General features: G+C 46.6%; 3 protein-coding genes across 7 annotated transcripts in view; 1 reads left to right on the forward strand and 2 right to left on the reverse strand.

Moving 5' to 3' along the window:
* Positions 1-3,106, reverse strand: part of BFAR (bifunctional apoptosis regulator) — a 38,955-nt gene extending 35,849 nt beyond the window's left edge. For 2 of the 4 annotated variants that reach the window (XM_050774097.1, XM_050774098.1), the window contains exon 1: positions 2,898-3,090. The gene's annotated coding sequence lies outside the window, so the exon portion shown is untranslated. Of the gene's footprint in view, positions 1-2,897 lie in introns of all 4 variants that reach the window. The other 2 variants (XM_050774095.1, XM_050774096.1) reach the window with 2 other exon arrangements.
* The window catches only part of NTAN1 (N-terminal asparagine amidase), a 215,455-nt gene extending 208,777 nt beyond the window's left edge, over positions 1-6,678 (reverse strand). Inside the window, exon 1 of the mRNA XM_050774110.1 lies at positions 6,675-6,678. The gene's annotated coding sequence lies outside the window, so the exon portion shown is untranslated. The remainder of the gene's footprint in view (positions 1-6,674) is intronic.
* Positions 5,606-15,357, forward strand: part of PARN (poly(A)-specific ribonuclease) — a 189,496-nt gene continuing 179,744 nt past the window's right edge. The window contains exons 1-5 of one of the 2 annotated variants that reach the window (XM_050774092.1): positions 5,606-5,776; positions 6,205-6,282; positions 7,611-7,690; positions 8,525-8,592; positions 8,674-8,755. In XM_050774092.1, the coding sequence (XP_050630049.1) occupies positions 5,758-5,776; positions 6,205-6,282; positions 7,611-7,690; positions 8,525-8,592; positions 8,674-8,755 (327 nt within the window). In that variant the 5' untranslated portion in view covers positions 5,606-5,757. Of the gene's footprint in view, positions 5,777-6,204; positions 6,320-7,610; positions 7,691-8,524; positions 8,593-8,673; positions 8,756-15,357 lie in introns of both variants that reach the window. The other variant, XM_050774093.1, reaches the window with a different exon arrangement.

Consider the following 15,357-nt stretch of genomic DNA (forward strand, 5'->3'; position numbering starts at 1 on the left):
TGTCCATGATGGTCTCAAGTTCCTGGGCTCAAGCAATCCTCTGGTCTTGGCTTCCCAAAGTGCTGGGATTATGGTATGAGCCCAGCTGACCTCAATTGTTTCTTAGCAAGAAGGTTCAGTGTAAGAATAGAAAGATTTTGGCTTCTATGGGCCTCTGGTTACGCTAAGTTCTCTCATTTTATATTAACTGACAATAGATAATAATGACTTCTTTTTTTTTTAATTTTTTTTTATTTTTGAGATGGAGTCTTGCTCTGTGGCCCAGGCTGGAGTGCAGGGGCATAATTTTGGCTCACCGCAACCTCTGCCTCCTGGGTTCAAGTGATTCTCCTGCCTCAGCCTCCTGAGGAGCTGGGATTATAAGCGTGCACCACCACACCTGGCTAAATTTTTCATAGAGACGGGGTTTCACGATGTTGGCCAGGCTGGTCTCAAACTCCTGACCTCAGGTGAGCTGCCTGCCGTGGCCTCTCTAAGTGCTGGGACTCACAGGTGTGAGCCACTGTACCCCGCGATAATTATTAATATTTACTGAGGCCTTCAGTAAATATTAAGGGCATAAATAATATTAAGGGCATAACAATCATATGGAATAAATATTACTACCATATCTATTTTACAGATGAGAAAGTGGAGGCCTAACTAGTAAAGGGCAGAGCCACGTTTTTTTTTTTTTTTTTTTTTTTGAGACGGAGTCTCGCTCTGTCACCCAGGCTGGAGTGCAGAGGCCGGATCTCAGCTCACTGCCAGCTCCGCCACCCGGGTTTACGCCATTCTCCTGCCTCAGCCTCCCGAGCAGCTGGGACTACAGGCGCCCGCCACCTCGTCCGGCTAGTTTTTTGTATTTTTTAGTAGAGACGGGGTTTCACTGTGTTAGCTAGGATGGTCTCGATCTCCTGACCTCATGATCCGCCTGTCTCGGCCTCCCAAAGTGCTGGGATTACAGGCTTGAGCCACCGCGCCCGGCCAAAGTCATGTTTTAAATCATGGTCTGGTTCCTGGTTGGAAACCAGGCGGAAACACTACAAGAAAAAAAAAAAAAAAATCGGCCGGGCGCCGTGGCTCACGCCTGTAATCCCAGCACTTTGGGAGGCCGAGGCGGGCGGATCACGAGGTCAGGAGATCGAGACCATCCTGGCTAACACGGTGAAACCCCGTCTCTACTAAAAATGCAAAAAATTAGCCGGGCGAGGCGGCGGGCGCCTGTAGTCCCAGCTACTCGGGAGGCTGAGGCAGGAGAATGGCGTGAACCCGGGAGGCGGAGCTTGCAGTGAGCCGAGATCGCGCCATTGCACTCCAGCCTGGGCGACTAAGCGAGACTCTGTCTCAAAATAAATAAATAAATAAATAAATAAAGAGACAGCGTCGTCTCCCTATGTTGCCTAGGTTGGTCTGGTCTCCTGGGTTCAAGGGATACTCCCACCTGGGATTACAGGTGTGAGCTGCGGAGCCACGCCCTGTTGTGAGGTTTAGATGACAAACTACAGGTACTCAAAGTTTACTTTGTGGCTGATGGGCATTATCAACAGAATTATCAACAGCAGCATTTATTCAGTGATGGCTACCTACTTAGTGCCACTGCCAAACGCTGGAGCCAAAAAGCAAACAAAGCTGCCCTGGAGAAATACAATGTTTCCATCAAGTTTATGGATACAGGGAAAAGCAGAGCACATCTGTCAGGACATACCCAGGCTGGGTGTAGACAGAACAGCAGTTACAAGAACAAACAAAACAATCCCATCAGCACGTGCAGTCCGTGCCGGCTCGGGGGTGTGCCCTGGGAAGAGAGTAAAGCTCTTTCCTATTGGCGATTTGGAGCGTGACATCAAGACCACCCCTTGCAAAGGACGGACCAATGGGCCTCGGCGGGGAGGACCCAACGGCGACAGTTGAGGGCTTAACAGGATCCCCGTTTAGACACAACCTGACTGTCATTTGTCGCCCCCTCCCGCCAGCTTTTTAATAAAAGAAAATTCCCGGCCGGGCGCGGTGGCTCAAGCCTGTAATCTTGGCACTTTGGGAGGCCGAGGCGGGCAGATCACTTGAGGCCAGGAGTTCGAGACCTGTCTGACCAACATGGTGAAACCCCGTCTCTACTAAAAATACAAAAATCAGCCGGGCGTGGTTGCGCGCGCCCGTAATCCCAGCTACCCAGAAGGCTGAGGCAAGAGAATCGCTTGAACCCGGGAGGCGGAGGTTGCAGTGAGCCGAGATCGCTCTACTGCACTCAGGCCTGGGCGACAGAGCGAGACTTCGTCTCAAAAACGAAAAAAAGAAAATTCTCTTTTGCACAAATTATTTCCGAGCCGCAAGTCGCAGAATCAGAAGAGCGGAGTTCTTGCCTGGTCCCAGCGTGACTTTGGGATTTCACTTTCTCCCTTCTGCGCATCGGTCACCTTACTTTAAAGAATGCGCACAATTGCTCCGCCTTGGGGCAATAACATGCCTCGCCAATTAGACCGTAAACTCAGCGTGGCGATTATCAGGAACCTCGGGCCGCTGCAGGGTGTGGCAAGCGATCCTGGCGGGCAGACGCCCTGAGGTCCCCCTCCAACGTTTTTGGAAGCGACACCTCCTCCTTCCCGCCCTAGAGAGCCCCTGGAGCGAATGGCTCTGACCCTGACCCCCGAAAGGACGCAGGCGAGGCCCAAGGACCGGCTGTGCGGACGTGGGGCTCTCGGGAAGGGATAGCGCGGTTGGCCAAGCTGGGGTCCGAATCCCGCGGCCAGGAGTGGGGATGCTCAGGACTCGGGCCTGCGTGAGGAGAGGCCCCGCGCGCCTCCTGTGACCCGGCCGGGGAGGCTCTGCAGAAGGGATTCACCCTCCGTTTTCACGTCACGCCCCGAAATCAAGCCCGGGTCGCCCCCTCAGCACACCCCAGACGTGTCGCGGCTTACCATTCCACTCGTCCCGGGCCAACCGAGCCATTATTCCCAGCCCGGACGCCCGCGGGAGCAAAGGAAGAAGTAGAGGCTTCGCTACCGGAAGTAACAAGACGGACTGCGGGGAGAGTGCCCCGGACCCGCGACCATAGAGGAGAGGCCGCTCTCCTTTCAGAACCTCCCTCAACCCCGCGACCTCCGCGCTGCCTAGAGCGGCCACTCCCTGCTGGAAGAAGTGGGCGCATGCGTAACATCGCCGGTCCCGCCCCTTCCTTTTCACCCACAGACCAAGTACCCGGGAGTGTCAGTGTCTTTTCCTGCTGGGCGGCTGTTTTTGTATCCGGAGGATACAAGCTTTGCCTAGAAATTAAAATAATATTACAAGACCGCACTGTACTCTCTACAGTTACTTTTTTGCCTTCACATTTTGTGTAGAAAATCACAGGACTATAAGTTCAATTTGCGGTGTTAAGAATCGGAATTAAATGACTTTTATTTCTATTACAATTTTTTTTCGTAGAGATGGGGTCTTTCTATGTTTTCCAGGCTGGTCTTGAACATCTGGCCTCAAGGGGTCCTCCTGCCTCAGCCTTCCAAAGTGCTGAGATTACAGGCGTGAGCCACCTCGTACAGCTTGAAATGATTTTCTTATCACCACATTTCGCCCCTTCCCAGCGTCTAGGTCACAGCGTCTAGAGTTTATGCTGATTATCTGGTTTTGTTTTGTTGTTGTTATTTGTTTTTGAGACAGAGTCTCGCTCTGTCGCCCTCCAGACTGACGTACAGTGGCACGATCTCGGCTCACTGCACCCTCCGCCTCCTGGGTTCAAGCGATTCTCCCACCTCAGCCTCCTGTATAGTTGGGACTACAGGCGTGCACAACCACGCCTGGCTCATTTTAGAATTTCATTTTATTTTTATAGAGACATGTTCTCGCTCTGTTTCCCAGGCTGGTCTGGAACACCTGGGCTCAGGTGATCCTCCTGCCTCAGCCCCCGAAAACTCTGGGATTACAGGTGTGAGTCATGGCGCCAGGCCCCCATTAAACAGTGATTTATACAGAGTTATTAATACGGTACTTCCCAGTTCACATTGATTAGCACCACTGAGCCTCAATACAATCCCAGGATATTGAGGTTTAGGATGGTTTAATACATTCCAGAACTAATAAGTGACTGAGATAGATTTTGAAAATAGGTCTTCTAATCAATTTTCTTTTTGTTTGTTTGTTTGTTTATTTTGGAGACGGAGTCTCGCTCTGTCGCCCAGGTTGGAGTGCAATGGCTCACTGCAACCTCCGCCTCCCGGGTTTAAGCAATTCTCCTGCCTCAGCCTCCCGAGTAGCTGGGGCTACAGGCGTGTGCCGCCACGCCAGGCTAATTTTTTGTGTTTTAGTAGAGACGGGGTTTCACCGTGTTGCCCAGGCAGGTCTCGAGCTCCTGGCCTCAAGCAATCCGCTTGCCTCGGCCTCCCAAAGTGCCAGGATCACAGGCGTGAGCCACCGCACCCGGCCCTAACCACTTTTTCATAGTTGGCTTTTGTGAAAGACCAACTTGAACGTATTCATTCAACCCATGCTTATTGAGCGTCTACTATGTGTCAGCCTAGTGCTAGGCATTGGAGAACAGCAACTCTAAACCAACATTCAATTCCATTAGTCCCGGCCCTCATGTGTTGCAGTCGACATAGTATTCCCAGAGGCTAATGCAGTAACTAAGAGTCTCAGCTTTGCTTTCCCTGATCACCTAAGTAACAACCCCCAATATTCTTTTAATTTAATTAAATTTTTTTTTTGAAAAGAAGTCTCGTTCTGTCGCTCAAGCTGGAGTGCAGTGGCGTGATCTTGGCTCACAGCAACCTCCATCTCCCGGGTTCAAGCGATTGTCCCGCCTCAGCCTCCGGAATAGCTGGGATTACAGGCGTGCACCACTGCACCCGGCTAATTTTTTGTATTTTTAGTAGAGACGGGGTTTCACCATTTTGGCCAGGCTGCTCTTGAACTCCTGACCTCAGGTAATCTGCCCGCCTCGGCCTCCCAAAGCGCTAGGATTACAGGCGTGAGTCACCAAGCTCGGCCAATTTTTGTAATTTTAGGAGAGACAGGGTTTCACTATGTTGGCCAGGCTGGTGTCAAACTCCTGACCTCCTGACCCACCCGCCTTGACCTCCCAGAGTGCTGGGATTACAGGCGTGAGCCACCGGTCCGGCCTAATTTTGTTTTTTTTTTTAAGAGACAGGTCTCACTATGCTGCCCAGGCTGGCCTCGAACTCTTCAGCTCAACAGAGCCTCCCGCCTCGGCTTCCCAAAGTGCTAGGCTGACAGGCGTGAGCCACCGCGCCCAGATCCCATTATTCTCTATTATATCACCGGCTCTTTTTCTTAATAGCGATTTTCATGTGTTACCAAATGGCAAGTTGGACTCCTGCCTGAATTTCCCCTACCCCAAGTTTAAGTTACAATGGGGCAGGGAGCACGTTTTCCTGTTCATCACTGTATCTCCACCCCTATAAGAGTGGCTAGCATTTCATAGAACCCCAATAAGTATTTCCTGGTTGATTGGATGTCGAGACAGGCACATTTTTTTCTACTAAAGTGAATGCCCGCACAAATTAGGCCACACCTTGGGGACTTCGATAGCCACGCCTCTCCCCTGTCCCTGTCAGGAGTGAAAGGAGCCTAGCCTTGGCCCCGCCCCCGCCGCCGACGCAGGCGCTGACGCAAGCGCAGCAGGCGCGCGCTGTTTCCGGAAGTTGCGGCTGCTGTCTCGGCTGCTGCTGCCTCAGCTACTGCCGCGGTCGCCGCGGAATTCGGCGAGTAGAACCGCTGAGGCGAGCGCGGGCCCGTGTGGGGCCGGGGTTCCGGCCACTCTGCAGAATGGAGATAATCAGGAGCAGTGCGTGTTCGCCGTGCACCTCCCCGCCTCCCCACACCCCGTTATCCCTGGCCTGCTAGGCCGAGACCATGGCCGGCCTATTTGGCTGGGCGTGGGGCTGAGGCAGCCCCTCAGGGCTTTTCCCTCCTTAAGCCGGTGCGCCTCCTGGGGTCTTGTCCCGCTGCGGACCGTGCATCCTAGGGTCCTTGTACTTACTCCTCCAATCCCGGCACCACTCGGGGCCTTGTCCTCCGGCCCGGGCACCCCCCGGGGCTTGTCCCCGCTGCCCATGCACCCCTCGAGGACCTGATTACCTTCGCCCCGGTGCACACCTCCGAGACTTTTTCCCTTCCGGCTCTCAGCCTCAGGAGGTCCTCGGTCCTCTTTCCCTCTCCCCTTAGCAGGAATTCAGGCCACTGGTTCTGAGCCTCTTTTCGGTTTCTCCGCAGATTTTAAGAGTAATCTTCACAAAGTGTACCAGGCCATAGAGGAGGCCGACTTCTTCGCCATCGATGGGGAGTTTTCAGGTATCCCTCCCTCGCAAGCTCAGGCTACCGCCTTGCGGTGCGTAGCCAAGGCTCCTTCAGTCCCCCAGCCCCAGACTTCTTATGCTTGATGGTGGCCTCTCGCTGTTAGTAGCCTTGGGCGGGTTTCACAGGTCTCAATGTTACCTTTTAAACGTTTCAAAAGCACGGAAGAAATGAAATGCCGTGGGTTTGTGATTGCACTCAGGATTGCAGATAGAGATGATGGTTTTGGTGCTGCTTAAAACAGTGCAGCATGTGCATTGCGGAGAGCTTGAGGATTAGGGTCAGACTTTTTTTTTCTTGATGGTAAAATAGATATAACATGAATGTGCCGTTTTAAGTGACTTTACAGTTAAGTGGCATGAAGCACATTCACACTGCTTTGCAAACATCCCCATCCATTTCTAGGACTTCTTCATGTTCACAAACTGCAACTCTTTACACCTTAAACTCGCCATTGCTCCTTTCCTCCAGCCTTTAGCAACCGCCATTTTTCTCTGAATATGACTGCCCTTGACATATCATATAAGTGGAATCTTACAATATTTGCGCTTTTGTGACCGGCTAGGGTCAGGTTTTTGCAGATAAATGAGATATTTCTTTATGCATTAGTGGACGTGTTCATTGCCTGCCTTAGCAGATGTGTATACAGGAAATACTTCATTGACACTTAAAGTTGCAAATTTTTTTTCTCCTTTTTTTAGGGGGAGCAAAGGCTAGTTTTAAAATTGTCGATGTCAGTATGAACGGTTCACTCCCTTTAATATGGATATCCATTTTTGCTGTCTGATTTTCCATGCAGGAATCCATGCAGGGGTAAATATTATCCTTGGCTTTAAGCAGTTTCTAGTTGGAGTCACTTCCCTAGGAAGCTAAGAGTTTTCACCAGAAATAATTTTCCCTTCACCTTGAAGATACATTCTTTGTATAGATATTAACCACTCCAAACTCTTGACCAAGACTGGAACTCTGGCAGTAATGTACTTAGGGATTTATTGATGTGTGCTTATACAAGAATCTTTTAAAGTAGCAAAATTTATTCAAGCATAGAGGTTGTTTTCTTAAATGATTACTGTGTTTTAAGTCACATTTTAGACACTGGAACTGCCTATTCTCAAGTTGAAACATTCACATCTCTTAAGTTCATTATTAGAGGGTTTAACCTGGTGGCCAGCAAAATTAATGCTTATTTTGAAAAAGTAAGTTAGGGAGTGCTTCCAAGTAACCTTAATTCATGATATGACAGTATAGAGGCACTGAATGGTTGACTGGCATTTTTACGTTAGTATTTATTAGTAAGTTAAACATTTTTATTTCTTAAAATCTAGGAATCAGTGATGGACCTTCAGTCTCTGCATTAACAAATGGTTTTGACACTCCAGAAGAAAGGTATCAGAAGCTTAAAAAGGCAAGTGGATGTGTTAGAAAATCTTTTTTCTTATGTTAGTCTTCCTTATGTTAAATGATAGAGAAATATTATTAAACTTGTACATTAAGGTTTTGTAAGTGTAGTATTTTCTCCTCAAACCTAGCCATGAATTGATTTTTTTTGTTTTGTCTTGTTTTAGAGACAAGGTCTCACTCTTGTCACCCAGGCTGGGGTGCAGTGGCATGATCATTGCTCGGTGGAGCCTTGAACTCCTGGCTCAAGTGATTCTCCTGCCACAGCCTCCCAAGTAATTGGGACTACAGGCGCAAGCCACTGTGCCCAGCCAGTTTTTTTTTGTTTGTTTTTTTTAATTTTTACATATTCTTTTGTAGAGATCGGTCTCACTTTGTTGACCAGTCTGGTCTCGAACTTCCGGCCACAAACGATCCTCCTGCCTCAGCCTCTCACAGTGCTGGGATTACAGATGTGAGCCACCACACCTGGCCTTAAAGTATTATTTTAATGATATTTAAAACAGCAAAAATAATTGTTTGCTGGAAAACATTTTGGGGAAGATTTAGCATTTTCAGTGTTAATATGATTCCTAGGAAATATGAGGCAGTTATTTTAATCATTTGGAAATAGACCTAATATGATTCTTTGGATGATGGATAAATAGGTCCTTAAATGGGAAAAGTATTATGAAATGTATACAAATTAGTAATGCTTCTGATTCATATGTGTAATCTGTTCTACTTGGAAGTATTCTGCTGAAGTCTCATTGAGTAATTCAGAAAGCCCACCTGTTTGAGAATGCTATGCTCACATGAAATATGCAGCACTATTGTGACATGTTTTATTTCCCTTTTCCAGCATTCCATGGACTTTTTGCTATTTCAGTTTGGCCTTTGCACTTTTAAGTATGACTACACAGATTCAAAGTAAGTTGTTTTAACAAACGTTGAGAATTCTGTTTTTGTGGCACAGTGTCACCTCCTAAGTCTCCTTTTATCTTATCCCAGGTATATAACGAAGTCATTTAACTTCTATGTTTTCCCGAAACCCTTCAATAGATCCTCACCAGATGTCAAATTTGTTTGTCAAGTAAGTAGCATAATTGAGTTTTTTCTTTTCTGAATTGCTGATGAGGCAGCATGAAGATGTGGAATCAGAATTTGGTTCTACTACTAACTTTGGGCTTTGGGGCAAATCATTTCACCTTTGACCTTCAGTTTTAGGGTAATAAAAGAATGACCCTGTTATCTCCTCCTTTGCTGTAGAATGAATTAAGGAGGGCCAGGTGCGTCGGCTCATGCCTGTAATCCTAGCACTTTGGGAGGTTGGGGTGGGCGGATCATGAGGTCAGGAGATCAAGACCATCCTGGCTAACATGGTGAAACCCTGTCTGTACTGAAAATACAAAAAAAAAAAAATTAGCCGAGTGTGGTCATGGGTGCCTGTAATCCCAGCTACTGGGGGAGGCTGAGGCAAGAGAATGACGTGAACCAGGGAGGCAGAGGTTGCACTCCAGCCTGGGCAACAGAGCGAGACTCTGTTTCAAAAAAAAAAGAATGAATTATGGAATAAGATGCAGAGACAGGCAGATGGATATGAGATGAGAACATGAGGTTTAGTAATTCTAAAGCCGAATTTGAGAACATAGCTTCGTAACTCCATTTGGGATTTTTATTATCTTACTCCCAAGTTGAACCACCTACACATCAAGACTTACAGGCTTCTTGGCTGGACATGGTGGTTTACACCTGTAATCCTAGCAGTTTTGGAGGCTAAGATGGGAGAATCACTTAAGCTCAGGAGTTTGAGACCAGCCTGGGCATAAAATAGTGAGACCTTATCTCTATTTTAAAATAAATATAAAAATAAAGAAAAGACTGGGAGGCTTCTCGCTATTCTAACTCGTTCTCCTCGCATCCACTCCAAGGGTGTTGACCTTTATTTTCTGGAAAAGCAGAGTATGTGTGTATCCTATCCAAAAAGAGAGAGCCCAGAAGGGGTTAAACTATTTATGCTCACTTCCTTTTCTCAAGCTCACTAATTAGGAAACGGGGTAGAAAAAAAGCTACTGTTTCCTCTTGAGGAGAAGAGAGCTTAATTGATGGGGCAATATTAGGGTGGTTCTCCTTTAGGATATTTCCTTTAGAGGTGGTGTAGTTGACCTGGTAGACACTCAGTAAATACCACTTTTTCCTTTCTGCTCTCTTGATTATCTGTTGTAATGGATAAGGAGAATGTGAATAAGGGGTATGGGTGTGTGGCTATGTGATTAAAAATAAGTCTTAATCTTTTCTTATTTAAAATCTTGCATCCTATCTTCTCTCCCACTAACAACATGAATTCATTTGAGTCTTGCCATCTTTCCCTTCTCTTGCAGATGAATGGTAATGCAGTTATGAAAGCCTCGAGGGTAGGCTTCACAGTGATTGAGTTATGTCAAATTCTTTCTCAAAACTGGCAGTATATAAACAAATGAAATCGAGAATTAATCATATGCTTGTGGGCAAAAGAAAAAAGGTGAAGGTTAATTTTGGTCTTACAGACAGTTTCCTAAATTAGCAAGTAAACCAGCTGACATTTTACCTTTACCCTGCAATCAGTTAATAGCTATTTATCAATCACTGTGGTATGGGATACTTAAACAGTATTTGTACATTTTTTTTTTTTGAGACGAAGTTTTGCTCTTCTTGCCCAGGCTGGAGTACAGTGGCATGATCTTGGCTCACCACAACCTCTCCCTCCTGGGTTGAAGTGATTCTCCTGCCTCAGCTTCTCGAGTAGCTGGGATTACAGGCATGCACCAAGATCCTTGGCTAATTTTGTGTTTTTAGTAGAGACGGGGTTTCTCCATGTTGAATCAGGCTGGTCTCGAACCCCCAACCCCAGGTGATCTGCCCGCCTCAGCCTCCCAAAGTGCTGGGATTACAGGCATGAGCCACTGCACCTGGCCTTATAGTGTGTGTGTGTTTTTTTTTTTTTTTTTGGGTAAATTTTCATTGAGGGAAAAGTAGGCTCAGTTGGGAAATTTGTGTGGATATAGTTTTCTAGTAGTACCAGCAACACAGAATTACTTAAAGTGGGTTCCATGGCTTTGGCCAGGGGTTAATCAAACAAAAGCAGAGGGTGGCAATGAGACACCTTAGGGATGGCACTTGGTTCTTTTTTTTATTTTTTATTTTTGAGACGGAGTTTCGCTCTTGTTGCCCAGGCTGGAGTGCAATGGCATGATCTCAGCTCATTGCAACTTCCGCCTCCCAGGTTTAAGTGATTCTCCTGTGTCAGCCTCCCGAGTAGCTGTTACTACAGGCATGTACCACCATCCTGGCTAATTTTATATTTTTAGTTGAGATGGGGTTTCTCCATGTTGGTCAGGCTGGTTTCGAACTCCCGACCTCAGGTGATCCTCCCTCGTTGGCCTCCCAAAGTGCTGGGATTACAGGCATACACCATCACGCTGACTAATTTTATATTTTTAGTAGAGATGAAGTTTCTCCGTGTTGGTCAGGCTGATCTCGAATTCCTGACCTTAGGTGATCCTCCCACCTTGGCCTCCCAAAGTGCTGGGATTACAGGCATGAGCCACCATGCCTGGCCGATGGCACTCTGTTTTAAATGACTAAGACAAATCTGGTTAGTTTGGGAAATGTATTGGAAACAGATCAGAGGAACTTCACCCATTGTACAAGCCGTGGTTGTACACCTGGAATACTTAATACAGTTCTAGTTGCCAGCAATTCCTTTAATAAAAGCTGTCATAGACTTGAAGATAGACCTGAGAGTGATGTCTAAAACAGACGAATAAAAGTGCTGGGGTTCTCTAGTCTGGAAAAACAAAGGCAGAGAAAAGGTTTAGACTCTGTAAATTTGGGAATTGTATGAAAAGGGAAATGTATTTTTGTATTTTCTTTGGTCTTTCATTTAAGGTTTTTGTTTTATTTAAAATTCTATAGTTGTAGCAGAGTTGCATACAAGGGCATTCAGTTCTGGAGTTAGTAATTAGGGTGAAAATTGGGTCAAAATCTCTCTCAGAAAGTTCTTATCACCCTTAAAGCATATAGGATTTGAAGATGCAACAACTTAATATGTTTTTAAAATATAGGACCCTGTGTGCGCAGTGAGATTCTCCCATATTCTTGTCGAGATGTGGAGGAATGGGTTGACAGAACCACACTCACACCCAGAAGAGTGTATTTGTAGAATAGTAGGGCAGTCAGGATAGCAGGACATTTATATCATTTTTGTCTTCTTTTTCTTTTCTTCCTCTTCCTTTTTCTGGCTAAAGATCTGTAGTTGAATTCATAGAAGGTATTTTATATATATGGTTGTGAAAAACTGAAATGTAACTGCTGTATGTAAAGTAATAGATGTGTTTCTTTTCTTTTTTTTTTTTTTTTTTTTTTGGTTTTTGAGATGGAGTCTTCCTTTGTCGCCCAGGCTGGAGTGCAGTGGTGCAATCTCGGGTCACTACAACCTCCGTCTCTTGGGTTCAACCAATTCTCTTGTCTCAAACCTCCAGAGTAGCTGGGACTACAAGCACCTGCCACCACGCCTGGATAATTTTTGTATTTTTAATAGAGACAGGGTTTCACTATATTGGTCAGGCTGGTCTCAAACTCCTGACCTCAGGTGATCCACCCGCCCTGGCCTCCCAGTGTGCTAGGATTACAGACGTGAGCCATCGCGCCTGCCCAGATGTGTTTCTTTTTTTTTTTTTTTCTCTTTGTTTTCGAGACGGAGTTTTGCTCTGTTGCCAGGCTGGAGTGCAGTGGTGTGATCTCGGCTCACTGCAACCTCCACCTCCTGGGTTCAAGCGATCCTCCTGCCTCAGCCTCCTGAGTAGCTGGGACTATAGACATGTGCTACCATGCCCAGCTGATTTTTATGTTTTTAGAAGAGACGGGGTTTTACCATGTTGGCCACGATGGTCTTGATTTCTTGACCTCGTGATCTGCCCACCTTGGCCTCCCAAAATGCTGGGATTACAGGTGTTAGCCACTGCGCTTGGCTGTGTTTCTCTTCTTACTTTTCCCATGCCACCTCCTTCCTGTTTTACTCCTTTTTTCCTAGCTTTTATGTACATGTATACATATACACATATACCTAGACACACATACCTATTAGCCTTTTTTTTTTTTTTTTTTTTTTTTTTATGAGACAGAATCTCTCTGTCACCAAGGCTGGAGTGCAGTGGTGTAGTCATGGCTCACTGCAGCCTTGACCTCGCTGGCTCAAGTGATCTTCCTGCCTTAGCCTCCTGAGTAGCTGGAACTACGGGCACATGCCACCATGCCCAGCTAATTTTTGTATTTTTTGTAGAGACAAGGTTTTACCATGTTGCCTTAGCCGGTCTCGAACTCCTGGCCTCAAGCAGTCTGCCCACTTTGGCTTCCCAAAGTGCTGGGATTGCAAGCATGTACCACTGTGCCAGGCTTACATTTAAAAAAATGGGCTGGGCGCGGTGACTCACGCCTGTAATCCCAGCACTTTGGGAGGCCGAGGCTGGCGAATCACAAGGTCAGGAGATCGATACCATCCTGGCTAACACGGTGAAACCCCGTCTCTACTAAAAACACAAAAAAAATTAGCTGGACCTGGTGGCGAGCATCTGTAGTCCCAGCTACTCGGGAGGCTGAGGCAGGAGAATGGCATGAACTCGGGGGGTGGAGGTTGCATTGAGCCAAGATCGCGCCACTGCATTCCAGCCTGGATGACAGAGTGAGACACCGTCTTAAAAATATGTATATATATATAAGTGGAATCCTAATATTCACATTTTATGCAACTCGCATTTGCCACTCAGCAGAATGTCTTTTATTTCATAGTATGGATACATATAATTTGTTTAATCAGTTACTTAATTGAAATTTGGAGGCTTTCCAATGGTTATCAGCAATTCTGTAGTCAACTTCTGTGTGCAGTATATCTTTTTGTATAGGTAAGAATTTTTTGGTATTATAGATTTCCTAGAAGGGGCATTGTTGAGACATATGATATATGCATTTAAAGTTTTGATGGGTGTCTCAAATTGTCTTCCCAAATACGTATTCTCATGTCCTGAATTTTTTCATTTTATTTGAGACAGAGTCTCACTCTGTTGCCCAGGCTAGAGTGCAGTGGCATGATCTTGGCTCACTGTAACCTCCGCCTCCCGAGTTCAAGCGATTCTCTGCTTCAGCCTCCCAAGTAGTTGGGTCTACAGGTGCATGCCACCATGCCTGGCTAATTTTTGTATTTTTAGTAGAGACAGGGTTTCACCATGTTGACCACGCTGGTCTCGAATTCCTGACCTCAAGTGATCCACCTGCCTTGGCCTCCCGAAATGCTGGAATTACAGGCATGAGACTGTTCCCAGCTTCAACTCTTCAATCTTGAAAATGTTACATTTACGACAAATCAAAGTAGTGGCTAGTAAACTGCAAAAGGTTTTGTTAATTCAAAGGTTTTTTTTTTGTTTTTTTGGAGACAGAGTCCCCGTCGCCCAGGCTGGAGTACAGTGGCGTGATCTCGGCTCACTGCAAGCTCTGCCTCCTGGGTTCACACCATTCTCCTGCCTCAGCCTCCCGAGTAGCTGGGACTAAAGGTGCCCGCCACCGCACCCGGCTAATTTTTTGTATTTTTAGTAGAGATGGGATTTCACCGTGTTAGCCAGGATGGTCTTGATCTCCTGACCTCGTGATTCGCCTGCCTTGGCCTCCCAAAGTGCTGGGATTACAGGCATGAGCCACTGTGCCCGGCCAGTGTTTTTTGTTTTTGTTTTCGTTTTTGTTTTTAGTAGAGACAGGGTTTCACCATGTTGGTCAGGCTGGTCTTGAACTCCTGGCCTTGAACACCTCAGCCTCCCAAAGTGTTGGGATTACAGGCATGAGCCAACACACTCAACCTGTTTTTTGTTTTTTTTTAAGAGGCAGAGTCTTGTTCCGTCACCCACGCTGGAGTCCAGTGGTGCGATCACAGCTCACTGCAGACTTGAACTCCTGGGCTCAAATGATTTTCTTGATTCTCCCACCTCAGCTGTGGGATAGCTGGGACTGCAGATGGGAACCACCACACCTGGCTAATTTTTAAATTTTTTGTAGAGACGTGTCTCCCTACGTTACTCAGGCTAGTCTCGTACTCTTGGGCTCAAGCTATCCTCCCACAATCTCCCAAAGTGCTGAGATTACAGGTGTGAGCTACTGCACCCAGCCCAATATATACTTACTTTTAAATAACTTTATTATTATTATTTTTAATTGAGGTGGAATCTTGCCATGTTGCCCAGACTGGTCACACAAACTTCTGGGCTCTGGTGATCTAACCACCTCAGCTTCCCAGAGTGCTGGGATTACAGGTGTAAGCCACCATGTCCAGCCCAGTCTAATGTTTTTATTTAAATCTGGGAACATATTTTGGCTCATGCTAGGTTCAAGATATATTTGTTTAGTAAGGCTTATTATTGGGAACTTCTCTTTTGATCTTTTTTGTTTTGAGACAAGGTCTCACTTTGTCACTCAGGCTGGAGTGCAGTGGCATGGTAGTAGCCCACTACAGCCTCAACCTCCTGACCTCCCGTACTCAAGTGATCCTCCTACCTCAGCCCCTGGGTAGCCGGGACTACAGGTATGTGCTACCATGCCTGGCTAATTTTTAAATTTTTTGTGGAGATGGGATCTCACTGTTTTGCCCAAGCTGGTCTTGAACTCCTGGGCTTA

Source organism: Macaca thibetana, chromosome 20 (genome assembly GCF_024542745.1).
Source record: "Macaca thibetana thibetana isolate TM-01 chromosome 20, ASM2454274v1, whole genome shotgun sequence".
In the NCBI taxonomy this organism is placed as follows: Eukaryota; Metazoa; Chordata; class Mammalia; order Primates; family Cercopithecidae; genus Macaca; species Macaca thibetana.